The 27,562-nt window shown below is 40.6% G+C and overlaps 1 protein-coding gene across 8 annotated transcripts in view; it reads left to right on the top strand.

Moving 5' to 3' along the window:
• Positions 1-221: 221 nt before the first annotated feature.
• MCF2L (MCF.2 cell line derived transforming sequence like) overlaps positions 222-27,562 on the top strand; it is a 156,777-nt gene continuing 129,436 nt past the window's right edge. For 3 of the 8 annotated variants that reach the window (XR_002044396.3, XM_019282894.3, XM_019282891.3), the window contains exons 1-2: positions 9,832-9,939; positions 10,762-10,960. Coding sequence is in view for 7 of the 8 variants with exons in the window: in XM_019282894.3 (XP_019138439.1) it covers positions 10,783-10,960 (178 nt within the window). In the remaining variant the exon portion in view is untranslated. Of the gene's footprint in view, positions 329-9,831; positions 9,940-10,761; positions 10,961-21,219; positions 21,368-27,562 lie in introns of those variants that run through there. The other 5 variants (XM_010394325.4, XM_010394322.4, XM_010394320.4 and 2 more) reach the window with 3 other exon arrangements.

The following is a 27,562-nucleotide window of genomic DNA, read 5'->3' as shown; positions in this document are numbered from 1 at the left end:
CGCCCGGGGCGGGGACGAGCGCTCCGCTCCCTTCCCTCGCCCCGCCACACAAAGAGCCGCCGGCCGCCTCCCGCGGAGCGCGCACGGGGCGGGGGATGCCGGTGCCGGGGTGAGGATCGGAGCCCGGACAAAAGGCAGCCCCTCTCCGCCGCCTCCCCGCCCGCGGGCGGGGCCCGGCACCGCCTCCCCCGCGCTCCATCCCATCCCGCTGCCTCCCTCCCTCCTTCCCATGCCGCGGGCCCCGGCTGGAGGCGCTGCCCCACTCGCTCGGGCGAGCCGCTGAACGCCGGCGGCAGCGGCCACCTGGTTCTCCTGGCAGGGCGCCGAGGTGAGTGAGGCGGGCGCCTCATGGCCCGCGGCAGCTCCGGCCGGCCCCGGGAGCGCCCCGGCCCGCGGGAGCCCGGGGGGAGCGGCGGCGGCCGGGCCGCGCCAGCCGGGTCACGGCCACGCGTGTCGGGGCGGCGCGGCCGCTCCGCGCTCCCCGGCGCTCTGCCGGGCGGCGTGCCTCTGCCCTCCTCTCTGCTTTGCCCCCCTCGGTTTCCGCGGGGATAGGTCCGGGCTGGGGGAGGAAGCCAAACAAAGGCAAACACGGTAACCTGCCTGAAAACGAGCGGACAAATGAAAACCGGAGCGCTCGCCACGGGATGCCCTCTCCTCCCAGGGGGCGTGGGGGAGGCCGGGGCTGCCCCTGCCTTGCGCTGTGGTGGTGCGAGCAGTGCTTGTGCTCTTGGGGTTGCTTCCCCAAATTGCATCTCCGGAGTGGAGAAACAAAGCGGTCTTTTGGTATGAAGAAGGTGTTTAGATGCGGGGTGTTGTTGACTAGTGTTACCTGCAATGGTTAATCGCAGGGACTATAAAAGAGGATGTTTCTGCCGCTTGTGGTGTTTATTTACCTTTTGTATTTCACTGGGGGTGAACTATTAAAATAAATTTGCCAGCTGCGTTTGTAGGTTTGGTAGTGGTTTTGTTGTTTTGGGATTATTATTTTTTTTTTTTTTTACTTCTGTTTCTTGTACCTACAAAAGGAAGAAGACTTAAGTGTTTGTAATCTAAAAACAAGAAATAAAGGTTTATTTGAAGATATTTTTAGCCAAAAACCTTGAAAAGGAATTAAAAACTTTATCTGGATAGACTTGACAATGGTTACTGCCTATTTGCTCTTGTAAGCCCTTTATTTCCTTTATACAGTCAGTTTGATTTAGTGATTTCAGAATGACTGAGAATGTGAATAGCAGAGAAATAGAAAATCTCAGAAAGCAAATAAATAGAAGCCAAAATTGTTTTCTAAAATATTTTCTGTAGGTTGCCTTTTTGTGATAATTATAAGTGTTTTTTGGAGTTTATTAGTACATACAGAGCTTTTTTGGCTTGGGGAGTGGAACAGTCAAATTAATGTTCAGTAGCAGGGTCTGTGTTTATTAAAGGTACTTACCCTGTGCAAGTTTGTTTAGCATTATAAAAGAGAAATAATACTATTCTGAAAAAAAGTAAAACATCATTTTAGTAGGAGTGGAGAGGAAAAAGATTTGATGTGGATCCTAATTCAAGAAGGTGCTAAAGCACCACCTGTGTCTAATAAAGGCACAGTGGTAGGGTAGAGACTTGAGCATTGTTTTTGTACTTGATGTTGCATGTCCTTTCTCGTGTTTTGGGCCTGGCTGCTACCACATAACCCTCTTATCCATTCTTATCTTTTCTGTAGGGAGGTCTGGGTCACATGCACGTGATTTTTTTTTTTTTTTTTTTTTTCCTGTTGAACTTTGCAATTCTTGTGCTTCAGATGGCTTCCAGATATTATATGCTTCACTGATTTGGGACTGGACTATACAAAAATAATTATGGAAGTTGCATGGAAAGGTCTTTCTTTTTTTTAATGATGGAGGTCTGTAAAATCAGTCTTCAAGGCAGCCACCTGTGTACACTGTTGAGGCTTTGCAGGAGCTTCAAAATAGCCACCAGGTTTAATCGTCTTAAAACATACATCTACTTGAAACTTCGAATGCTCTGTTCCTTTCACAATTAAAGTTGTCAGTTGCTGTTTCAAACAAAATTACACTGTTGGGTAAATCTATAACAACTTCATTAGGAAGTATTCATCATGGTTACTTAACAGGAAATTAAATCCAAGTAGATCAGAAGAGAACTGGCCTCTTCTTTCCTGAAGCATTACCTTTACTTTGCACTTAGCTTCAAGAAATTCTGCAGGCACAGGACATTGGCAGTGCTCTCCATCTCTGTAGACAGGCAGTTAGGGAAGGTTTCTTGAGCCTTAGGAAACCTCAGCTATGTCTTTTTTCCCCTCTGTGTGTGCGATGGTAAAAGACTGAATGCTGAAGCTATGAGTCTTGAGGATTTTCTTGGTGGGTTATTGCAAAATGCTTTTGATCTGCCATGAGCTGGGGTTGGGGGGGGGGGGAGGAGGAAGAGAAGGGACATGTGGAGTAGATGTTCTGTGAGCCCTTTGAAACTGGACACCTATTATATGTTTGTCAGCAAGTCGGTGGTATGAAGTGACCCAAGTGATCTCTCAGAGACCTGTGTCGTCTGAGCTGAGCAAAGCACGTACTCCGGTTTTACGGTCACTGAACAAAGGCACTCTCCTTGGAGCTTTCTTCAGAGAAACGTCTTAGATGTTCCAGGTTTGATTTCAAGAGAAACTGCTAATATTACGATGCTTGTTCCCCTGATAAATTAAAAAACAGAACATGCCATGTACTCAGTGACCTTCAGAAAGAAGTGTATATTTTTCTTTCAACTGAATTAGTCTAGGAGTTGGGATTTGCATGCTTGGCCACAGGTACCTCCGAGTTAAACAAATGGGATTTGTGTAGTGTCCTCATGCTGGCGGGCAGCATCTTGTGTTTGTCAGGGCTTTGTGCACGAAAACATGCATTGGTGAGATGGGAGATTGGGTTTATCATGACAACAACTCGAACAAGGGGAGATTTATCAGCCCCTTGAAATAAGGGGTCAAGTACAAAATCACCTCATTCTCCACAGAGTACTGCATAGCACTATCAGCTTCTATTGTGTTTCAGGCTTAATCTAAAAATGAAACCTGGCTTGTCATTCTCTGGATGTGAAATGTGATCTGAATAGATACAGTGAACTGTTCTAGAGCAGTATAAGCCACTCTCCATGCTGCTTCAGAGGACACCATGTTAAGGCCAGTATTTTATTTGACATCTCATGGATGGAAAGAGAAATGAGTGGGAAAGAAAGCTGGTGTGTGGGAGCAGTATGAGGAGGCAGAAGGAGAAGTTGAGATGTCTAATTCCAAGAGCTCAGTTTTCAGGAATGTAGGTGGTTTGGTGGGAGTTTTAAAGACCAAGAAAATTATGCTTTTGGTAATAATGATCCCTAGGCAACTGGAATTCTGTAATATGGAGATTTTTCACATTTACATTAACACTCCTCAAACTCTGACTTGTCTTTGGTTATATTCACTGAAAATACAGAAGTCTTGCACTCATTGGACATCAAGTTTGTACAGAATGAATGACAAGCCACTTTTCAAATTCTATGCTGTATAAAAGTTGAGGCCCCCTTTTTTTTTCCTGCGGTGGGTGCAAAGGGGAAATTAGGCATGTATAAGGTGCAGGTTTCTGAGGGACATGAGATGTAGCTCAGGTGAGGATGCTTACAGCCAGTGGAGGAGACGGAGGAGCTTCTGGCTTTGTCCATACCTCATTTCATTCCTGCATGGAGCTGTTGTTTCCTTGTCCTCCTGCTCTGCTCTGATGGTCCATGGATGGCTTGGTGTGCACTGGCCCTGTAGCTCTGAAAAAGAAGAGAATTTGGCTGAGTACTTGAAGCTCTTCCTGCACCCGTGTGCAGTGGTTGTTGTCAGGCAGTAGGGAAGGTTGCTCAAGTCTTGGGAACTCGGCTACCCTCTGTCATCTTAGGTTTATCTTTTTATTCTTTTTGTTAGAGGTCTTAAAATATAATGCACAGTTCTGAGTGGACTAACAAAAGATAAACTTCTTATGTCTGTCTGCCCCAAAAGGAGGAAGGAAGACAGGCGAGTGACTTCATTTAAGCTTGTAAGCATTCCTCAAAGAAGAAGTGGCTACCTATAGGATGAGAAGTTGAATAAATAAGAAAGCATTTCTCTTATGAAACACATTTGATTTTTTTTTCCTTTTTAGAGGCCTCAGGTTAGCTCTCACTAAATAGTCTTGCATTTTCTTTGGAATTAGTCTTTTCTACATAAGCTTGTTGATGACTTTTAATGCTTTGTGAAAGGCTTTTAAATAAAAAATGAGACCCTTTATCTTGAAGGACTACTTAGTATTCAAGTTAAAAGTTGATCACAGTACAGCTCCAAATGAGAAAAAATTTAGTCTTTAAATTGATTTTGACTTAAAACATGTGAGGGTATTCTGCATGCCCTAGAGAGAGATGAGAAAGGGGCTTTGTTGCTGATTTTTCCTCTTCATCTTTCTGAACAAAATATGAAAGGACTGGGAGAAGGGCAAGAGTAGAAATACAGTGTCTCCACAGGCAGAACTTGAGTCATTTATTGGACTTTACTGAAATCCTAAAGTGTTTTATTGATTTTATGTGACTCATCCTTTGTGGCACTCTGTTGGTAATGTATACAAAAGTGGGACTTTTCATTATACAAACTTGGGTTCGTCTGCAGTTGCCTTGGACGCTCTGGAGTTGAAGTAAGGGGCTGATGAGCCTCAGAGGATGCACATATCTTACTCCAGGGAATGCTGAAATCATGTGGGTCAAGTAGGTTCTTAACTTAGACATCTCAGTTTCATGTCTGATCTTGGATGGGAGGAACCTGGGCTATAATGTGTGCCTGATGTATTTTGCACTTTCCCCTTGCAGGGGGCAATGGGAAGAATGGCTGGCCAGCATTGCAAAGAATAAAAATTGGAAAGAATGCTGCAGACCAGATACACGTACCTGAAATAAGGTTCTCATCAGAGCAATATTGACAGGTTTAAATGCCATTCAGTGTATTTTAATCCATTCTAAAATAAAGAAATACTACTATACAGATGTTGGTATTCAGTTCAGTCCAATTCTCCTGCAGAGACCTGCAGGATACATGGATGAGCTCTTACGTCATCATCTGGACTCCGCTACCTCTTTTGATGTGGGCGTACTGAGCTTGGTGAATTACTAAGTTTAAGCCTGCTATCCAGGCCAGATATGAAACAGTTTTTCTTTAAAGGCATTGGCATAAAGTGTCATCATGTATATGGAAAATAAGTGTGCAAAATCTTAGTAGATGCTAAATTAGGAGCAGTTTTCCCCACACAAATACATTTTATTTCTCAGTGACTTAAATGGAACAATGATGAAAGCACAGTAAAATGCTGCAATGATTAAATGCTGAGGGAGGTGATTCACAGGACAATCTGAAAATATCAGGCAAATGGTCTTAGAAGTGAGCTATATTTAAATGTTTGTGTTACACCTGACTAGAAATAATGCACTTCACCAGGGAAATGGCTGAAGAAGTTGCATCATTTGGCAGCAACAGTGATCTAGTAACAGTGCATGGATTCAGGGTGATGGAACCCTGGGAGGTGGGTTTAACTGCCTTGGAGGAGTGGCTGCAGAACATGGATTTCAGTTTCTGAGATAACTGTGTGCCTTATGTAATCTGGCTACATTTGAAGATAATAATTAACTGCTGCCTTTGCAATGTTATTCTTAAATTAAAGGGGGATTTTGAATGGGCAACTGAAGTAAATTCAGTGACGTGTGTGTGCAAAGTGATTGAAATAGCACTCTTGATTTCAAAAACTGTTCTTTTGTCTGAATTTCATAAGCAATGTTTCAGGAAGCACTTGAACCTTAATTAAGGAGTAATGTGGAGTTAAGAATTAAGGGTATTAAGAATATTATTACTTAAATACAGCTTTTGGGCCCACAGGTAGAGAGGTCCTGGCTGCGGTGAAATCTACCAGTGCCTTTGTGTCCTGACAAATTAATCCAAATTCTGCCCCTGCTTTTGCCTGGGTATTTCACCAACTTTGACATCAGCAATCTAGTTTAAAGCAAACAGAAAAACTCAAAAGCAGTATTGGTTCTAGCGCATGAAACTGAGGTTCAGGAGCACTTGCTCAGATCTGTAAATGTCAAAAGGAGATTTTAGTCTTGGGCTTTTTTCTTGGCGTATCAGCCTAGTTTTATGCTGGCTGGGGGTATGAGTTTATCTTTGGATGTTTTGAAATAGTAAGAAAATGATGCAGTGTCACTGCAGTGATCCAAGTGGAGATATATCCATGAGGGATGCTTTGACTATTTGGAACATCTTGTATTAGCTCATAAACCAAAAGAAAAAGATGGTTTGGGGTTTCTTTTTTCCTCTCCTTTTTATGTTTTCCTTTTTGTAGGCAATCTTGGTCAAGTAGTTTTATGAATGTGCAAGCTGCCTCTCTCCATGGAAGTGTGACAAACATATACAGTGACTATCTCTCTTGTATGTATTTCTCCAACTTCTTTGCCCCCAGAGTTCCTGCTGTGTTGGCTTGAGAGCTAAGTTTACATTACTGCTCTTAAAATAAAGATGATCAGTGGATCAGAAAATAATTAAGGATTAAGGTCATAAATTAAGTGCATGTCTTTAACTGCATGTTTGTATATAATTATTTCTGCTAATCTTCAGGAGTTTCCATTCCTTAAGGAAAGGCAGTAAATTAAAAAGTTATTCCTTGAGTAATTTGCTCACTCCTGAAGCACAGATCCAGCTGCTTTTCGGTTCACCTTGCACAGGAGCCAGGAGAAAAACTGCTGGAAGTTTCTGGGATTCTTGTTTCCTGCAGAGAAGACTTCCCCATCTCTGCCCCAGTTCTTGGGGTAAAAAGTTCTGGACTGGATAACTTTAACTTTGCTAAGTGGCTTTAAGAAGCAAAATCTATTTAATGTCTCAGATGTAAGGGTAATTGAAAGAATTCCCCCTGCTCCCACAGAATTAAAAAAAAAAATTGAATTGCTATGAAGTGCTTTTTTTATGAAACCCTCTGTGCTGCTTAGGTACCTGCATGTGGACACTTGTGCCAGTTGTTGCACATGGCATGCCAGACAGTTGTAGAGGCAGAAGCAGCTTAAAACTATGTCCTACTTGCTACATACATTGCTTACTAGCAGAATGTGCATTAGTACAGCTGGAGTGTTTGCCACTTTCTGTGTGACAGGAATGATGTGTGCAGTGAACCTGTCCAGTTCAGCAGCTATAGAAAGAGATGAGCAATTTGCTTTTAACTCCATTACCCATTGTCTGACAAACACTGCAAGGCTTCAAAGTCTGGAAATAGGCAAAGGGAGAACTGAGGAAATGGCAATATGTTGGCTAAAATAAAACAAAATTGCTCTCTTTAAACTGGGGAGAAGTTGCACCTTGCTGTAATACTTGAAGAATGTTTTATCTGGAAATCTTCTCTTCTGTTAAAGTATTGTAGTAAGTGCCAGAGAGAGTACTTGATTCTTCATGGGTGATTCCTGAGGGATCTGGAGCTAAATAATGTGTCTTTTTTTGCCTCTTTTTAAACAGATAACTCCATTTAAAAAGCCTTCTTAATATAAAAGACTTTATTTTGTTCAAGTCTATAAAACTGACACCTTCAAATGTAATATAGAGAATGCAGACTTATGTCATTGTTAATATCCATTGTCTGGAGTGATGCTTTTACTCAATTTATTCAGCAGCTAGAAACAGATACACTAGAAACACTTGGATTTTGATGCTTGCAGGACAAATGAAGATTGACCGTGCATCTTACCTTAAAAGCATTAAATTTGCCCAGGGAGATACATATCACCCCTACTTGGGCCTAGTGTTTTCCAGATAGACTTGGAAAAGCCTGTCAGGTCCCTTGTGCTTGGAGATTTGGACTGTTATTTTTCTTGCTTATATGCCTTCTGGTGGAGAGTTGGAACAAACCCATCTCTGGATTGGTGTAATTTCCTGAAGAGAACAGGGGAAGCAAGGACAGGTATCCTGGGAAGAATATAGGGATGCAGTCCAGTTGTAGGGTTGTGTTGAGGAAGGCCAAGGTAAAACTGGAGCTGAACTTGGCAAGGGATGCAAAGAGCAGCAAGAAGGGCTTCTACTGGTATGTCAGCCAAAAAAAGAGAAGTCAAAGAAAGTGTACCCCTGCTGATAAGCAGGCCTGGCAAACTGGTAACAGTGGATGAGGAGAAGGCTGAGGTGCTCAGGCTTCACTGGCAGCCTCTATTCCCACGCCTCTCGAGTAGATGAACTGCAGGATGCGAACCAGGGCAGCAAAGTCCCTCACACTGTAGGATAAGATCAGGTTTGTGCCCACCGGAGGAATTCAAATGTATGGGACCTGATGAGATGCATCCCAGAGTCCTGAGGGAACTGGCTGATGTTGCCAAGCCATGCTGCATGATTTGAAAAGTCATGGCAGTCGGGTGAAGACCCAGGTGACTGGAAAAGGGAAGACATTGTATCCATCTTCAAAAAGTGTAGAAAGGAGCACCCTGGGAACTACTGACCTGTTATCCTCCCCTCACCCTTCCCCATCATGGAACAGATCCTCCTGGAAGCTGTGCTGAGGCACATGGAGGACAGGGAGGTGTTTAGGGACAGCCAATATGACTTCACCAAGGGCAAGTCCTGCCTGACCAACCTAGTGGCCATCTATGATGGAGTGGCCACAACAAGTGACAAGGGAATGGTTACAGATGTCATTTATCTGGACTTCTGTAAAGCCTCTGACATGGTGCCCCACAACATCCTTCTCTCTAAACTGGAGAGAGATGGATTGATGGGGGACTGTTCAGTGGATGAGGAATTGGTTGAATGGTCATATACAGAGGGTGGTGTCAAAGGCTCAGAGTTGTGATGGACATCAGTGACAAGTAATGTCCCTCAGGAGTCTGTATTGGGATCAATGTTATTTAATATCTTCACTAGTGACAAAGGGATCAAGTGCACCCCCTGCAAGTTTGCAGATGACACCAAGCTGAGTGGTGCTGTTGGCACATTGGAAGGACTAGATGCCATCCAGAGGGACCTGGACAAGCTTGAGGAATGGGACCCTGGGAATCTCATGTGGTTTAACAAGGCCAAAGGCAAACTGCTGCACCTGGGTGAGGGCAACCACTGGTATCGATCTGGGCTGGGGAATGAACACCTCAAGAGCAGCCATGCTGAGAAGGACTTGGAGGTGCTGGTGGATGAGACAGTGTCCAGGTGCTGCTGGACACAATCCAGCCATGTGCACATGCAGCCCAGAAAGCCAGTTGAATCCTGTGCCACATCAAAAGCAGTGTGGGCAACAGGTTGAGGGAGGGGATTCTGCCCTTTTCTCTGGTGAGACCTCACCTGGAGAGCTGCATCCAGCTCTGGGATTCCTAACATAAGGAAGATGTGGACATGTTGAAGTGAGTCCAGAGGAGGGCCATGAAGTTCGTCTGAAGGGCTGGAGCACATCTCCTGTGAAGACAGGCTGAGATGGTTGGGGTTGTTCAGCCTGGAGTAGAGAAGGCTCCAGGGAGACCTTACAGCACCTTCCAGTACCTAAGGGAGCCTGTGGGAAATCTGGAGAGGGACTTTCTACAAGGGCATGTTGAGATAGAACAAGGGGTAATATTTTTAATTGAAGAAGGATTGATTTTAGATGAGATGTAAGAAAGGTTGGGCTTTTTGTTTTGTTGGTTTTCGTTTTTTTTTTACTATGGGGCAGTGAGACACTGGAACAGGTTGCCCAGAGAAGTGGTAGATGTCCCATCCCTGGAAACATTCAAGATCAGGTTGGACAGGGTTCTGAACAACCTGATTGAGTTAATCATTGCAGGAGGATCGGACTTGGTGACTTTTAGAAGTCCCTTTGAACCTGAAGTATTCAATGATTCAACTTTTCGAAGTTCCCAACTACCTTTTAACAACTACTACGTGTCTGGAAAGATCAAGATGTTTCCTCATGTGGATGAAATCTTTCACAGGTAATGCTGTTTTAGCTGTTATTTCAAGGAGGGGGTGATTTTTGTTTATATTAAAAAACAAGCGCCCCTGTAGTTCTCTGGCATAAACTGAGAAACCTGCAGGTGTTTAGGGATGTGCTTGCTCTCTTACCGGGAAACACACATAATAAGCCTCTGGTAATTTCTAGCTCCTGCTAGGCTAAGGGAACTGTTGCCCCTTCTGCTCAGGAAGAGGGTAGCAGTGAAGGACCTGGGTGCTGTGTCAGAAAAAGCATCTCCTCTTCCTGCCAGATTTCAAGTCTTAAGGTTTCATTCAGTTAATTTGTTTTTGAAAACTTTGTACTGTAATTTCAGCCCCCCATATAATGGCAATCATAGTATCTTGTCCTTTTTTATCATCATTTTATTCTTTCACTTTTTTGACAACCTGTGTTCTCATGTGTTCTTTCACCTAGTTAAACTTGGTTTTAGAAGGTGCTTGTAAGATAAATATTGATTCATTCTGCTGAAATTACAGAGTGATATTGATTTTTTTTTTGCCTTTATGCAGCTCACATGTGATTTGATACTTGTATATGTTTTTTTTTTCTTTCCTTTGTTTTTTATATTGGCTTCCTGACCTATGATATAAGCATTTTGAGAAACGGAACTTGAACATTTTACTTTGGGTATTATACCATGGATGGCTATTGTAAACTGCGTATTTTTTCTTCAAATAAAATCAAAGATATGATAATGTGTATATAATTGTCATCCTTAACATCTCAGCCTCTTCTTTCAAGTAGCTAGGTTTTTTCTTTATGTTTTGCAGCAAATGACTTTCTGTTTGTTGTTCTATTTCAGAAATCAGCTCACAGAGTTTTCATGTCTGACTACTGGTATCGGACTCTGATCCTGTGCAAAGAAACTGGAAGCTGCAACTGTTTTGCGACAGCCAACCAGCCTAATGAAGAGAAAGAAGAAGATACAAACCATCAGGTTGTGGTGCCAGATACCATGCAGCTTGTGCAAGATAAGCAGGAGGTGACAGAAATCATGGCAGGTGAGAAAAATATAGCATATTTTGAAACTGTCCTGCTGGCTGCCAGACTGTTAAGAAGAGGACTGATGGCTTCAAGAATTTTAGCAATTGTATCTCGTCTCTAACAATGAGAGTAGGGTAGGGAGCCCTACTGGAATAGCTGAGTGTTCACTCGGAGGGGGCTGATGTCACCATGAAAACAGATGTTTAATAGCAGCCAGTGAAAACCTGTACTCGGGAGGACTGATGCTTGTTATAAGAAATTAAAATAATTCCATAAATTAATCGTTTAGCAAAAAATAGCCATCCCAGAGAAACCTGACCTACCTTCCTACAGTTTTAAAATCATAGTTTTGAGAAACTGCTGAGAAGCAAGTAAAAAAATACCTCTGCACCATATGACGTTGCTTTTGTTGCTGTGGACCATAGGCAGAAAACTGTAGTGAGTGCTAGCTTATAGTTACTGGGACTAAGATTACTTTTTTTCTTACTGTACCATCTGATCTTATATTTACCCATCCAGGAGGTTGTCACATAGTTCATATATGAATGGAACCTTTGCCTAGTGCAGATGGTCTGTAATTTTATAATTTGATTAGCAGTTGCATCTGATGGCATTTGTTTTTTATTAACAAATCTTCATTTCATTTTGAAAAATGTTTTTATAAAGCCTCATTAGAAAATACCTAAACATATTTATGCAAACCACTCAAAGTTGGAAAGATGTTCCAAAACTGGAAAGGTGGAATTCACTAAAATACAGTTTTGCATTTAATATACAATTATAAAACAGGATATGACTCCTTTGTCCTAAAAGAAAAACAGCTCATTCTTTCAGCTGGAATGAACTAATGATGTTGCTACTACGGAATGATTCATATTCTGCTCTGACTTAACAGGAAGTAGTGATTACTCTAATCGTTCTGCTTTTGTACCAGTGACGTCTCAGCCAGAATGAAATTTCTTTTGAAGGCAACAAGGAAAGATGCAAAAAAACCCAACAGTAATTCCAGAGGACGATGTCAGGGTTGATCAGATATGATTTCTGTGGAAATCAGGCATGTGTATCTAGACTACAAAAGAAAACTGAAGGGAAATCACACATATTCTGACCTTCCAGTGGAGATCTGTGCTAGTTAAGGAAGAAGGTGAATATCTGCTTGTTTCAATTTTCTTGTTGTCCATAACTGTTAGAATAAGAGCAAGAAAATGTGAACTTGATTGCTGTAGAGAAAATTTAGACTGAATTGGGGCAATTGTTGAACAGACTACTTAAAAAGTTTGTGCAGTCTCTAGCTTGTTCTTAATGAAATCTCTAGGGAAACAAACCACTGCTAGAGGTGAGCAGGGTATACTTGGTTCCATCTCAGGGCTTTAAGCTAGGCTAAGAGCACTGTGCTTCTGTGGTGGAAGAAGAAGAAAGAAACAGGTCCTGGGAAGGCAGGCCTTGGAAGATTAAGTCAGAGGAAAGATAGTTCTGTTTTGTGTCATCTGGAGGGTTTCAAATGGGAAAGTGCTACTTACCCTCCCCAGAATTTCAGGGGAGAGCTGTGTTGAGTTCAAAGTTGTGTGTATTCTCTGCTGAAATGCCAGCAAGTCAGTGGTTGACTGGTTTGTCTACAAAGGAAGCTTAGTAAACTGCAGGGATTGAAATGAAAGCAGTGGAGGCAGACCAGGAGCAGAGTGCAGAGATGTACTTCATAGGCATGAGACTGCCTAGAATAGCCTGCACACACTTCACTGTGCTAATTTCATCTTTTAGCTGTAGCTGCTCCCCTTCTGTCACTGTAGTGTATGTGGAAGGGACATGAGCTTTAGTGAAAGAAGTTCTTGGTTATATCATGACAGCTGAATTACAAGCCATTAGTTGAAACTGCAAAGTACCTGATGATACTCTCTATCCCTGGAAAAAGTGGGATGTAGTTTTCAAAAAAAGGTCTGTTTGTTTTCTTTTGACTTGAAGACAACGGTGTGTAGACTGGGAAAGGAGCTTTCCCAGAACTAGGCAGAGACTATATGAGAAACTTGGTGGCAGCTAATTTCTGCTAAAGTTCATAAATTTTACAGCTAAATGAAGTATGAAAGCTTTTCTGTGCCATAATTAATTTTTTCTGTTGGTAAAGGGATCCATAGTGCCTTGCTCTGTGAAACTAATCCTTTTAGTCTTGTAGTGGGAAAAGGCAGAAAGAGAGATCCTGCCATGGAAGATAATGTTGGAGTCCTCTCCCTTGTCTATTTTTGACTTCTGAAAGCAAATGTGAGGGGTGTTAGTCTCCCATGCAGACTAATAATACTGTATGATGGAGAGCATCTTTCTGCTCTTATTTAAACCATATGTTGCTGTTGCTGAAGTTTTAATTCCCTCTCCCTCCCCAGGAACTCATCTGCTGTGCTATTGATACCATATTAACAGCAATATTTTACTGCAGTGTCTTCCTAGAAGTTACAATTAAGATCAGGTCTTCATTGTGTCTCTAAGTTTGCACACAGAGAGAAGATACTGCATCTTGAAAGCTTTAAGGGTTGAGCTTGAAAGCATGCAAAATTCAGCTTGAGGCAGAGCACAAGTGAGATGGAAGCTTAATAACATCAGCCCAACTTGTGTGTACTCTTGCCTCAATTTACCCGATTTTTGGCATTCTTGCATCTGAAATTACAAGGCAGCTGAAAAGACAGCAAAGTGACTGTGATGTGCCAATTCTAACACTTGTAATAGTGCTGCAAAACACAATATCAGCTGTTGCACTCACAGGCACTTGAAATGCTCGTGTTACACTCATGCTCTTTGAAAGAAATGTGCATGGTACCATCTCAAAGTGTTAAATTGCATTGTTTTCCATACATAAACACCATTTTAGGTACTGCACAATGGCGTTACTGAAGGTGACAGTTTTAACTGAATTATATACAGCTGCAACATCACTGCAACAGGATGCACAGGGTACATTATCAAGGCCACTGATGACTCATCACCTGCATCAGAAGGGGGAAAAACCAACATTTCTCTTAAACACTTGTACCTCTGGTAACTTCAGTTATACTCAGAGCCCACAGTATAACTTCAGCTACATGTATTAGCCCTTTACTTCCGCTAGTCAGAACTGTATGAATACAAGATTTCAAAAGTAATGTACAATGGAAACATTGTAGCTATTCATTGTTACAATAATTATACTGTTTCAAATTAGGTGACTTTTCAGAAAAACAATAGTTAATTCTGTTTGGATTGAGTCCTTTCTGTTCCTTGATAGTGTACAAAGACAATCTTTAAAAATCTTAATTACAAACTAAGAACTCAAAAGTATCTCTTAGAAGCTGCTTTTATTGGTAGCTAGAAGAGTGCCACTGCATTTTTTGGGGAGAAAGCTTTCATTTATGCAATATATTTAGAAAGTTCCTTTGTTCTTGGAGCTGTTTTATATTCTCCAAGAAGCTTTATCAGGTTCAATGTCTTAATAGAATTTTGATTTTAATTGGCAAAGTTGTACATTACAGCATGCTTCCAGTAACAACTTGATGAAATGTTTCTTTTCAGGGGATAACTTATAAACTAGATGAATATAGCTAGAAGGTATATGTGAAAAATGAGGCTATGAATATCACACTAAGTATTTTTATGAGGTTGTTTGTGTACACAAAAATCCCAACTAAAATGTCAAGACCAAAATTTGTGAGGCAATTGGAGATTTCCTCTTTGTTAAAATTCCAAGTGCAGCTACAAGACCGCTTCGTTTCATGGGCGTGACTCCAGTGTACTGTCATCTGATTAACGCTGGTATGTCTTCCGTGGAAGGAAGATGGCATTACAGACTTCTCAGTCTGTCGTGCAGGTGCTAAATAGCCCATGACCTTTTCTACCTTTAAATACAAGCCAACTAGGGCAGCAGTCTCTAAGCTATAATACACAAGCCACTTAGTGATACACGGTCCAGCACGTAGCTGGGAGCTATTGTTATCCCTGGTGGCATATGCCACAATGCTCAAGGAGGGGGAACCTGGGATTTGTTTTCTTTTTTTATGAACATTGATCTGGGCTCAACATAATTTTTTGGCAGAAAAGGGTATTTGTTTTGCTGTGCACTTTTCTTCGTCTGCTTGGTGTCAGTGGGTTGTCCTTTAAAGACTGGTTCTGTTTTGCTGTGGAGCTTTTAAGAAAATCCATGTAGAGCTTTCTGTTTGGTACTAGTGTTTTGATTGATGTGAAGTGCATGTCCAAGTAAGATACAGCAGATATTATGTGTACAGTGTTAGCATTTCCCATTGTTGGTGGCTATTTTCTTATAAATGTGTTTACAAGCCTGTTCCCTTACTGGCTGTAGGACTGGTACCAGTTTCAGCATGTGTGTGTGAGCTAGTGTTTTTATGTGTTAGCTAAAGGAGCAGCTTTTTATTAAAACTGAGTTTCAGCTGAGGGAATGTGGCAAATTCTTATGAGCTTTATTCCTCAAAACGAGACATGTTTAAAGCTAATTGGAATAATCTGTCTAACAACATGGAAAAAAAAAAAAAACCTTTGCATGGTAAACCTCTCCGTGTTGTGTTGCTGCTTTGAGTAATAGAGCAGTGAAATCCAGTCTGATTAAAATCAGTAGGAGTCTTGTCAGGATTTTCGTCTTAAAACTTCTAAGCTATACAAGTTAACCACCCTCTTAAATGAAATTGATATTAAACATCTTACTCTAATTCCTTATTTCCTGGGAATTACAGCAGATATGGAATATATAAAAATAACTTCTTGTTCAGTTCAAGAAGTCAGAGTGGGAAAGCTTCACTAGTGTAAAAAGGTATAAAATGAGCTACACAGAGGTAGTTTGGTAATGTCAGGACTAAAATTCAGTGTGTGTATATATGTGTGTGCGTCTATCTATCTATCTATCTATCTTTGTAATTAAGTGCCACACTTGATGGATTTTCAGTTCAGCTGCTGCTTGCTGAAAAGAACATTTTCAGGAAATGGTCCTGCCTGAAATTGCTCTTAGCCTTTATCAAAGGCATAAAAGCATTTTTAATTTTTTCTTCAAAGTTTTTTGAACTCTGTTGACAAATATTTCAGAGAGATGTCGCAAGCACCATGTACCACAGTGGCATATACATCACAACTTTTAATGGTGTATTGGAAATATCTTTGCTGCATTGTTACACTTCTATTTCTTCCCCTGTTTTCTGTTATAATGAGCAGCCTGGACACAGCATTTGCTATTCTTTCCTTTCTATTCTCCCATTTCCTAGAGAGTGATTTACTTTTCAGAGTTTTGCTGGAGTTCCTTGTTAGCTGGATATTGCATGAACTTGGGAGGTATAGCTGGAGATCTGTCAGCCTGACTGCCTTCATCTCTCTGTGCTTGGGGAGCTTCTTGCCAAGGGAGAGGCAGACACCAATCATCTGTACAAGCAGCAAGGACTTTTTAAGATAAAGTTGAGGGAAACTATACCTGCTTTGTTCTGTGTGGTGCTCAAAACACTTCCACGGTAAGATGTGATGAATGCAAACTGAAATCTGGAATTTCCTCAAGTAGTGGCATTTTTATGGGACATAGGGAGGTGTGAAATTATTCTCTACCGACATTAAACCAGTGAAAGTTAATACAACTTTCTTGGCTTTATATATTTTAATATTATGTAGTTATAGGTGTTCTTTGGTTTATAACCTATTTGAAATGTATAGCCAGATGGAAATCAGAATGGAAAGCAGTAACATTTAGTTTATTATGAAAATTCCTAGCTTTTGTCATGCTTCTGAATGTAGTGAATCTTTCTCTTTTTATTTAAACCATGCTTTGCTTTTCAGATATTCTCAGTGCAGGATGAAGCAATAGATGCTTGCTGAAACTAAAGCAGGAAAGCTTTGTCACTTCTGTTTAGTCCCTGACATGAGTACCTTTGTGCTTCTGGTGCCTCAGGTGGCCCCAAAGAAATTGGAAAAGTGCCTAAGCAGCAGTATAATTGAAATTCAGGAGGGGTTACATGTCTAACCTGCTTAGGCATTCTGTAAATCCCATTTTCCTGCATCTGTAGGCAGTGGATATCTTTGTAAATCTGCTTGATTATAATAACTAAACAGAAAAAACCCAAACTCTATATTAGAAACTGGCTTATTCTTCTGCAAGGGCAGGCTGCTTGCTGGATTTGGCACTTGCTCCTCAGGCCGGGAAGATGGGGAAGTTGTGAATGTAAATGTTAGGTCCTGGATAGGTGCAGTAGAAACCATCTGACTGACAAGGTCTCACATGCTTAATATCATTTCAGCATCATCTACATATCTGTAGGGTAAAATGTGGGGTTACATAGACTCACTGGCTTCCAGCTGGACTGTTTGTGCTGGACCATTTGTTATGGAAATGAATTGCTTTGCCTCAGTTCTAGCCAATACCCAGATTAGGTGTTGGGTTCAGTTGTTGCCTCTGGCGATAAGGAATTACTCAGGGCTGTTTCATGCAAATGCACAGATTTTCTGGGGCTAATCAATGCACTCTCTTTTAGTGTTTAGGAAGTCAAACCCTCCTTACATAGGCGGGGGGAACTTTGGTAACAGAAGGAGTTGAGAATAATGAAATAAAATATTGAAGTTTCTTTTCAACTCCAGTTTTGCTTTCTGCTGTAGCTGGAAGCAATTTAAGTTGTTTAGTGAGAAGCTTTATTTTCTCAGCTCAGCTTATCATACCTGCTTAAGCCTATTTGTTGGTCATAGGGGGCATTAGAAAAATTGTGATTCTTCAAAGTTATTTGTTGCACATAATTCGATTATTGTAGTCTTCAAATGTCATCTAAACTAATTACTGAACAGACTAATATATTTTCCATTGACATTGCTGAACGACTCTGTATAGAGAAGACAGAAGTATCTGGAGTCTGTCAGTTAAAGTTCTCTGCTGTCAAATTTGTGCAACCTGTTTTGTAAAGACTTACCCGGGGAAATACACATTTTACTAAGTGTGTGGAGGAAGGAGGGGAAGGCCTTTTGGTATCCCTGTGAGATGTGTCACTTCCATCCAAAAATCATCTTGGGAAAAAACAGCTACACTGAAAATGATGGATTCAGTGGAAAATAAGCCCCCTGGGATTAACTGCTGCCAAGGAAACATGGCCAAAGGGTGAAGGTTTTGGGGAAAACACATTAGTGGTGCTTCTGCTGAGGTTTCTTTGAGGTAGGCAGCAAGTCCTTGAAAACCAGGCAGTCTTGCCAGCAGCTTGTTTCCAGTAAGGTGTGCAGATACATGCATGAGGCCAGGTGTGTGCAGAGAACGTATTAGGGACCTCTGTAATGCCGTCAGGAATTGCTAAAAAACCCAGTTGAAACAAGGCTGGTGGGCCTAGAAGCAGAGTCAGCTCTCTTAAGTCCTGAAGTCCTCTTTGTTAGCATTCTTTGTGTTGAGGACAGATTTTTTTTCTAGGCAAGATACTAGCAGTCTCTTTTTCCACATAGACAGGGCTTGCAGTCAGAGGAGTAGGGAGAAAAATATGGAAAAATGCCACATTACACGTCTGCTTTTGTACTTTTTACCCCGCCCTACTATTGCTTCTTTTGAGAAACAGCTCATTTTAGAACATAGACTGTATGTTCTGGAACCATACTGTGGATTGAAATTTGCTCTCTTTGTGTGCTGTACTGTACCTCTGTGTTGTTCCAGTGCAGAGCAATGGTCTGATGTGGTGTATTGTGTACCTGGGCATACTTCATTGCACAAAAAAGGGCCTGTGCCTGCCCATTTTACTGTTGCAAAACATGTTTACATAAGAAGGCTGTCAATAAGATGATAGAAGGTATCAAAATGACATCCGTGTGTGCAGCTGGCACCAGTCCCAAGCGGAGCAGTTGAGTTGTTTTCCTGGTTTACCGACTGGTGGGGCTCCAGCAGCGCTGCTGGACTTTTGTTCACTGCACTGCAAGGAAGAGGCTCCCCAGCAGCATGTGGAAGAACAGTACCAATGTTGGTAGCATTTAGATGTTTTAAGTCTGAGAGGGCGTAATTCCTTCAGTAGTTTTTCTGATGAGGGTCAAGCTACCTCACATGGATTCTCTTGCATTTGTCCAGAGCTGCTGTCATTCTTGAGAAAGCTGCCTGCAGTTTGGTGTGTGTGGTGCTCTTGAGCTGCTTCGTGTGCCCTGCACACGCCTTGTTTGGCTTCTCAAGTGGCAGGGTAATCAGCTTCATGCAGAAGGGGTACAAAGGCATTGGAGTTCCAAACATATGTCCTGGCAAAGTGAGTGGAGCACCAGAAAAAGAGTGCTTTCCAGTTTGTTCCTCAGCCTGAAGATCTGGGTGGATGCTCAGTCTGGCTGCTGAATTCTTCTTGGGTGAACACACTGTATTGAAGAATTGAAGCATCACTAGACCAGAGGGGATGGTAGCAAGGGGAAACTTGGTTTACTGCTGACTGGGGCCCCAACTTGTAAAAGGAGAGTCTTGAGTTTTTCTCAGTTTCCAGTAGCATTTATACTTCTAATAAATAATCACTTGATTTGTGATGCACGGTGAGTGCTTAGAGCAGAGTTCCTGTTCTCATCTGATTGCATTTTAAAAGAGGGAATTGTGTAGATGTCAAAATCCAGGTGATTGTGAACCCTGACCACAGTGTGTGCCTTTCATCAGGCAGGTGGAACACCAGTCCCTGCAGAAGGACACTAACAAGGATGAAGCTGAGCTTGCCCTACTGTAATTTCCTTTTGATTGCTTAGATGAGCATGTCAGAAATATGGATTGTCCTGTGCTCCTTTCACAAGGCTCCAGTTATAGTGTTGTAGTTAGGGAATTTAGACCCCACTAGGTTCTATTGTGAAAGGCAAATACTGGGTGTTATTAGGCCAAAGTTCTTTGGAAACCTTGTTCTGAGCATTTATTAGATTCACATGTATCCATCTTGTTCTTTGTGACGTTTTGAAGAACTTCTGCTTGGTCTGGTCTGGTTGGTTTTTAGTCATTGCCGTTTGGTTGGTATCAGTTTGGTGGGGTTAGCTTTATGTATTTATTTTGTGAGTCTGTGTAATTGTTAAACAAAGAGGAAAAACAGATTTAAAGATCAAAAAGGTTCATAATAAAACTCTCCATTGCATGAACTTGAAGAATATCTGAATACTTTTACTGGCAGAATTCTTGTCAACTGGTTCTGTTAGCCCAATGTATCTAGTATTCCTAACTGTAACATGTTATTTATCGTATGTATGCGTCATTATGTAATCTGTCATTTCCAAAGGGCAACCAGGAGTCAGTGCTATCCTTCTCTCCATCTTTCTGTTGGGTTTGTTTTCCTTTTGGAGAGGTGAAGAGAGAGCAAATGTATATTTAAAAGTTTTGTTCATTTTTGGTTTCACAGTGACTGCCAAAGTGATGCTAAAGTATCCAGAAATAGATACTGTAAGTATTATAACCTATTGTGCCTGGCCCTTTAATCTCTTTTAAGAAATTGTATCTTGCCCTTCTGTGCCCAGTAGATGTTGCTGTTGATTCAGTAACACTGAAAGAGGACAAGTAGAGGAATGGTTTGTGAGCTCAGAAGATTTTGTAAATATTCCAGTATCTTATTCAGAGGAAAGGGGCTTAAAAAAAAAAAAAATGCAGTGCCCATATTTTAGTTTGTATATATTGGCCTTCCAATCTGTAGCATAAATGAGAAGTAAGTATTGTGTGTATAACTCAGTTACTGGTTTAATGTCCCGTGGAAAATCTGCATTGAAAGTGGGTTTTCTACCTTTCATCTCCATTATGGTTTTACTATGTATTTGTGTTTATATTATCATCCTAAGAAGCATGAATCATACCAGTCATGGTGATATCTCTGTAGCATGGTACAATTTTGCAAAGCTATGCTGTATGATCAGAATAGGCATTCCTGTAGCCTCTCCCAAGTCAGCATTGTTTCATGGAAGCTGGAGCCTTGCCAAGTTGTTAGAGCAATTTTTGGGGTGAAAACCCATTGCTCGGGGTGGGTTTTGCACACTTTTGTTGAAGGAGACAAAGCAAGGGAGGTAGGTCACTTTTGGAGAGGAGAATGGAGGAGATAAAGAAGAAAACATTTAAAGGTGCCCTTTACTGTTCGGTAAGGTCATGTGTAGGGGAAGCTTTTTAAATTTATTTTTTAATGCAGTCTGGTCTTCTAACAGAGTTTGAGAAGTAGTTTGTTATTGAGGCCAAAAAATTGTGTGAATAACATACTGAGTAGACAGGCTCACTGCTGAATTTTCATACCCTGGTGTATGGGAAAACACCTGCAGCTGCTGGTTTCCGTGGTAACAAGTTCACTGCAAAAGCTAAATGCACTGCACTAAGCCTGTCAATTGTACTGCATTTGAGGAGAGTTTAACATGCACACTTGGACCTTTTGATACATGAGTTTCTCAAATGCTATGTCATTTATGCTGTTCTCACATAAAATACCTGATTAACGGAGATGTGCGACATGCTTTGGATTTTGGACAAAACTACAAAAAAGGTTGGTATTTACAAGTCTAAACATGGGCTGTGTACGTGTGTGTTAATATTTCCTTACAGCATCTTGTTTTCTGAACACTTTTAAAGTCTTGCCTTTTAAAGCTCAGTGCTATTGCTTGCATATTGTTGCAGTCTTAACTGGTTTTTGGAGCTGGAGATCAAAGAGCTGCTGAAATGAATTGCTAGTACATATGCCATATAATAGAATTTTGGCAGGACACTGGTTTTATTTGTCTAAGTAATTCAATATGGGATACATGTATAGGTTCTAACAGATGAGTATTTTTGCTCTGACTGGAAGGAGTATGATTTCATATATTGTGTGAGAAGATTTTAGTGATGCTTATGATTAGCTTCAACTGTTTGAGCCAAAAAAATCTATGGAACAGTGTGGCTGTGTAATTATATCAGAAAGAATTAATTTACAACTTGTATTGTTGTACTTTAAGAAAGAGAAACTCTGTTAAGCAAGTATTGTTAAAGAGTTGAATTGTTTTTCAGCAAATATGTTTAGCATAGCTTCATGTGTGTACCTGGATCACAAGTACATGAAGTCATATTTGCGACTGCCTTTCTGTTTGTAAAGGGGTTTCCTGTATATATTGGGAAAATAGCATATAGTACTAAGACTAGGCAGTATAAAAAACCACAACACATGGTGACAAAACCTTGTCTGTAGCTTGTCAAATAGTATAGACATCTGGCAGTGACTCTATGGTGGGATTGCTTTCTAAAATAGACTTTAAAACATTTCATAAGCTGCTTTTCTTTTCTAAAAGGAGGCAGCATGAAATTACATTCACATGAAATTATGTATGAGTTTAGCCACTAGACCCTTTGCATTTGGGGTCTTATTCATGAGTATTAAACAACCTTTGAATCTGAGACCTTACTGTGTTTCCCCCACAGATAATATGGAATGTCATTAATGAGGTATATCTTTTTAAAGAGCTCTCTCTAGAAAAGACTTGAAGTTTTCATGGGCTTTCTTTTATTACTATTTGCTTTGGGTGCTCTAAGTTATTAATATTGCATTAGACTTGTGCACTGTGTGTACAAACTGAGTCTATTGGGGGATTGAGGAGGTGGGGAGAGCAGGCAGATACTGTCTTTTACATGAGAAACTAGTCTTTAGTTTTAAATACTCCCTTGCAAATGTCAGGGGAGAAGAAAAGGGACAAAAGGAGAGTAAAATAACTATTTGTATGTTGCAGTTATTCATGTTCTGTCTTCTGAATCCCATCATACCCCTTCTTGCTGCCTTTACACTTTGAAAAATGTAGACAGCAAAAATTTTTTTCTATTGTAGAGCAAACAGTTTAGTTTCTTGAACAGCATGCTGCCTCATTCCATGAAAGCAATAAAAGGCAAACCGTCTAAAACTACTCTGGTTTTGAGAGCTCTTTGCTTGCAACCCACTGCAGCACTGGTAATTACAAGATATCCCATGTGCACATACATGTGACAGTGAAGAGAAATCTGATACTTAGATGGAATAGAATAACAGTTTATACATGTAACTTTGTGCTATGGAAAGCTTTTGGATACTTAAAAGAATCTCTGAGTTCTGTATATAATGACATCATTTCAAACATTATTTGTTACGTTGTCTATGGTTATGCATTTCTTTGGTTTTACAAAATAGGGCCTTCCAGATTAAGTTACTTAATGGTTTTTGCTTTTGTAACAGGGGATGCTAGCAATGACAGATCCAACCATGCTAAGAACTACGGATGCAAAAGTGATTATTTCCTTAATGCCTGTCTTGTCTTTTCTCTAAAGGGTCGGTTGAGATCTTGAAGGAAGTAAATGGGTCTTAGGGGTTGCTAATGCAGATCAGTCTCTAGGAGCTGAACAGACTCTTCCTTTCATTTGTGTTGGTCTTGATAGAGCTAAAGTTTCACGTCAGGCCTTCCATGGTATCTGGTGTCCTTAAGCCTCTTCTTTATGCTGCCCTTTGGAATTCTGCTTTTAATTACATTTCATTATGCTAACCTCCCTGTTCTTCCTGCTGCTTGTCTGTGCTCTGCTGATGCAGTGACAGTGTTCAACCCTGAAAATGTTCTTCGTCTTGGGTACTACACAAGTAGGAATGGTAAAGAGGATCAAAGAGTTCTTCTTCAGGGATTCAGACTTTGCCATGGCACTGACGTTTTGAGGCGCTGGGAGGGAGCTGGCAGCTGAAGGAGTAACTTTTACAGCCTGTTGAAACTGATCTTGTAAAAAGAACGCTGAAGGCAAAATTTTGCAGAAAAACACTTGAAGCATTTGAGAAATGGCAAGAATACAAAACCTGAAATTTTGTGGAAATCTCACTTCAGACTTTTAGATCTTATAAAGTGTGACATGGCTCAATGAAAACAGACACAGTGAAAGAGCAGCATGATTACAAAGCAACTGTTGAAGATATTTTGATTGCACTTCTTGATGCATCCTGGAGATTAATTACCAATGACTTTCTGCAGCTGACCTGACAGCACCTGGGCAGGGTTAGAAAAAAAAACGTCTCCTGAGCTGGAATAGGAAATGGTGTACTGTACTCTGGGGATGAGTCTCTCTGTGAGCGTGTCCCTGTGCGTTAATCTTTGTGGATTTATGGGCCAACTCTTGATCATGGTTGTGATATTTTTTTAAGTATCTAGTAATTTTAAAGCTTAAATTATTTGAAAGTGAATCCCATGAAACCTCTTACGCGTAATAGATAGTTTATCAAAAAGCACTTAATTTTACTGCATTTTTAAGTAAGTGAAAAAACCCCTGACTGTGGTCATTCACGAAAACTAATGGTAGTACCTCCATAAGCCTATTGAATTAAAAATTCAGTCTTTCTGTTTCAAGAAAGCATAAAATGGTGGTTTGGATATGGCTCACAATATAAAGAAATCTATATGACATTTTTCTTTCTGACAGTTTTACCATAATGCAGCAGAGTAACTATAAACTGAAGAGCAGTCATTTCCCCTCACCTACTGAGGGTTTTGTGCAGACCATCTCCCAGGAAAGATCAATTTAATTTGGCTTGTTCGAGAAGTACCATATTCCATGAAGAACATTAAATGGAAAATAAAGGGGATCTGAAAGTATTCACTGTTTTATATCCTAATCAAAAAAACACAGCACAACAAATTATTGTAAATTGGATATGGTGATTTTTGCTTGTCAAAAAATGAAAAAGTTGTAATTGTTTGCAAAACATTTTTTAGAGACTTTTTTTTTCCTTACCTGCAATCTTCTGCCACTTTTGATGGTATCTGCTGTATTAAGTATCCACCAACAAACAAAAAGAAAATAATGTTACTCTATTTACTGAGGATTGTTTGCATTAAAATAGGTAGGGCAGTCGGTCTGTTAAGGAAACAGTGAGAGAAGTTTTCAAGCTCTGTTGTGAAGGACACAACAGCACCATTGCAGGACCTGTGATGAGTGTGAGCATTCTGCAGCAAAACTGAGATCTTGTTTGGGGTGTGGCCTCTTTGGCTGCAGGTGAAATATCCTTGTGGTTGTTGGAAATTATTTTCCTATTTCTAGATGTTTTTTGAGACTTCTTAAATTTTCCTGGTTTGCATTAAGAGAAAGCCAAGTCCTTTAAGAGTGCTTGAGGTGCATTCCAGGAGGGAGACCAGCACCCAGTGTGGAATGGTAAGCAGCCTTGGGGCAGCACATCTGCCAGAGGTGGGCAGCTCAGCCAGACCAGCCACAGACTGAATCTTCCCATGTCCTCAGTGCATCCCCTGAGCATTGCACTACTTCCTTTTATAAAAAGGGGAAAGCTTTCTGTCACCTTAAGCTCCACTGAATGCTACTTTTTAAGATGTACAAGTGGAAAAGGGCAGTGAAATTTTTAAGATACCTCCAGGGATGGAACGGGATGTATTTAAAATCTGTGTAGATGTGGCACTTAGGGACACGGTTTAGCAGTGGACTTGGCAGTGCTGCGTTAATGGTCGGACTCAATGATCTTAAAGGTCTTTTCCAACCTAATGGTTCTGTGATTTTAAAAAAGTTCCAAATTAAAGTTGACATCCTTCTACTGTGTCCTTTATCTGTGATAAAATTTGTCAGCCTGTTCCTCAGGGGTAAGCACTTCAGTTTTATTCTGTGTAATCAAATTGAATGGTCCTGGAAATACCCTACTTTTTTATTCTGAATACTTTTTATTTCATTGATTGTATGTAAAATTAACAATTGTATGTGGCAGTTAAATATCACTTTTTGTTACAGAGAAATTTCCTGAGTGTTTTAAATCAATCCTGACTTGAATGGTAGACCTGCTGAACTTTTATGTGTGCAGCTTGTTCTTTTGAAATAGGGATTTTTACAAAGTAGGGCATGTCTTAAAATTTATTTTTAATACTCCAAATCTGAACACACACATATAATTTGATTTAAAGCCTAATACTTTTTAGGAGACCTCAAAGATTTGAGCTCTAAAAAAATGTTGGACACACTCTTATTTGGAATAAATTGATTTTATGACCCCTTATCCAGCATTTCCTTTGAAAAGAAAATCACCCTGCCAACAGAAGACAAAAGGTGTGTTTTCTGGATCCATTTAATTTCAGCAGTTACACACATAATACTAAGTCTGTGAAAGAATATTACTGGGGCATCTCTGCATCTATACTCTACCATCTGTTTAATTATCATGGTACCAGTAGCTGATCTTCTAAAACCAGAGCTCCCTGACATCCACTATTTTATTTTTCTACATTTTAAGTACTGTGGTTTCAGTGCTTTAGGGGTTGGAGTATTTTCCCCAGTGAGCCTTTCCTTTGACTATACATACATGTGGAAGTGCCCCAATGAAGGAAATAACAGTGATGCTTAATTTCTTTCCATATTACTCCTTTTTGCAGCAAGTCCATTCCCTGCTCACCTTTAAGCTTCCTATTCTTGGTCTTCCTAACTTCCTGCACAAAGTATTTCCTTCATCTATAAAGATACCTCAGTAAACTTAGAAAGGAAGGGTCTTATTTGGCACTGCATTGGCAAAAGACAACATTCATTCATTCATTTATTGCCATGCCTGCTTTTAGAGGAGTGCAGCTGTGGGCACATCTGGATAGTTTAGCTCCTCAGACTGAAGAAGAATGAAAGACTGGAACACCCCTCAGCTGGAGCAGGAGCAACTGGAGGTGTTAAATTAAATAAACTCTTTCAAGGCTGTTGGCTCTGCAGTGATTACTTAATCCCACGTGGCAAAAAGGGACAAAGAAGAAATCTGAATGAAGCACTTACAAAGAAACTTGGTACTCTTTAGAAACATGGCAAACCAGTAGATGAGATTCAAATGATATTTCATCCAAGCAAGGGAGGCTGGGGAAAAAGAAGGCCCTGCCTGTTATGCTAGGAAGTATTGAAACCTGTGATCTGGTCAATCATTTTAAGCTAATTCAGGCTGAGGAGCCTAACTACAAAACTTCACAGAAGGATGAAGAATGCTGCTCTAGCATGAAGCCTCGACACAGGTTGTAGAAGAAACTAAATATGGAAAGTCAGTAACTAAATTAAGCTTTAAGAACTAATCTTGATGTATTTGTTTCTTTGTGTTTGGTTTTTTGTGTTTTTTTTTTTTTTTTTTTTTAAGGAGAGGCTAGATTGCAATTGCTGGGGGAGGAAGCAAGCTGTTTGGGGAAGTATGGGGAGCTGGATTGTAGCAAGATTGGGCTATATTGAAGAAGAGGCAATCCAACAGAGATGAGTATGTTGCATTTCATCTATCTTTTACTACTACTCAGCCATGGGCCTGAGCAATAATGGAAAAGGAAGGGGAGCGTGAAGCTTTTCCCCTACTGCTAAGTACTTGATCTGGGTGTCACCTCAGCCTCTGGGAGTATCACACATCCCAGATAGGGAACCTGGAGAGCAGCTGCTAGGACATCTTCTGTATGGCACTTACTTTCTCAAAAGAAAATTTATTGAGGTTGAGAAGGCACTGAGGACTTGAGGAAGATTTGGTAAAATAATATATAAATTAAATAAGGCCTAATGTTGATGGAATTGTTCTGTTAACTGTCCTTGCACATCTGAAAGCTTCTTTAGTCTGTGTTCCTGTATGAATGAACCTTGCCCATACTCTGGCTTCATATGAGTGTCAAGTTTGTAAGAAGAAAAACTTTTGATTTTTTGTTTCCCCTTCTTCCTCTATGTATTTCCTAAGTTCTCTGTATTCCTTAAGATTGTGAATGTAGGAACA

Source organism: Corvus cornix, chromosome 1 (genome assembly GCF_000738735.6).
Source record: "Corvus cornix cornix isolate S_Up_H32 chromosome 1, ASM73873v5, whole genome shotgun sequence".
Taxonomy (NCBI): Eukaryota; Metazoa; Chordata; class Aves; order Passeriformes; family Corvidae; genus Corvus; species Corvus cornix.
Note: the sequence above shows the minus strand (reverse complement) of the source record. Positions and strands in the feature narration are given on the sequence as shown.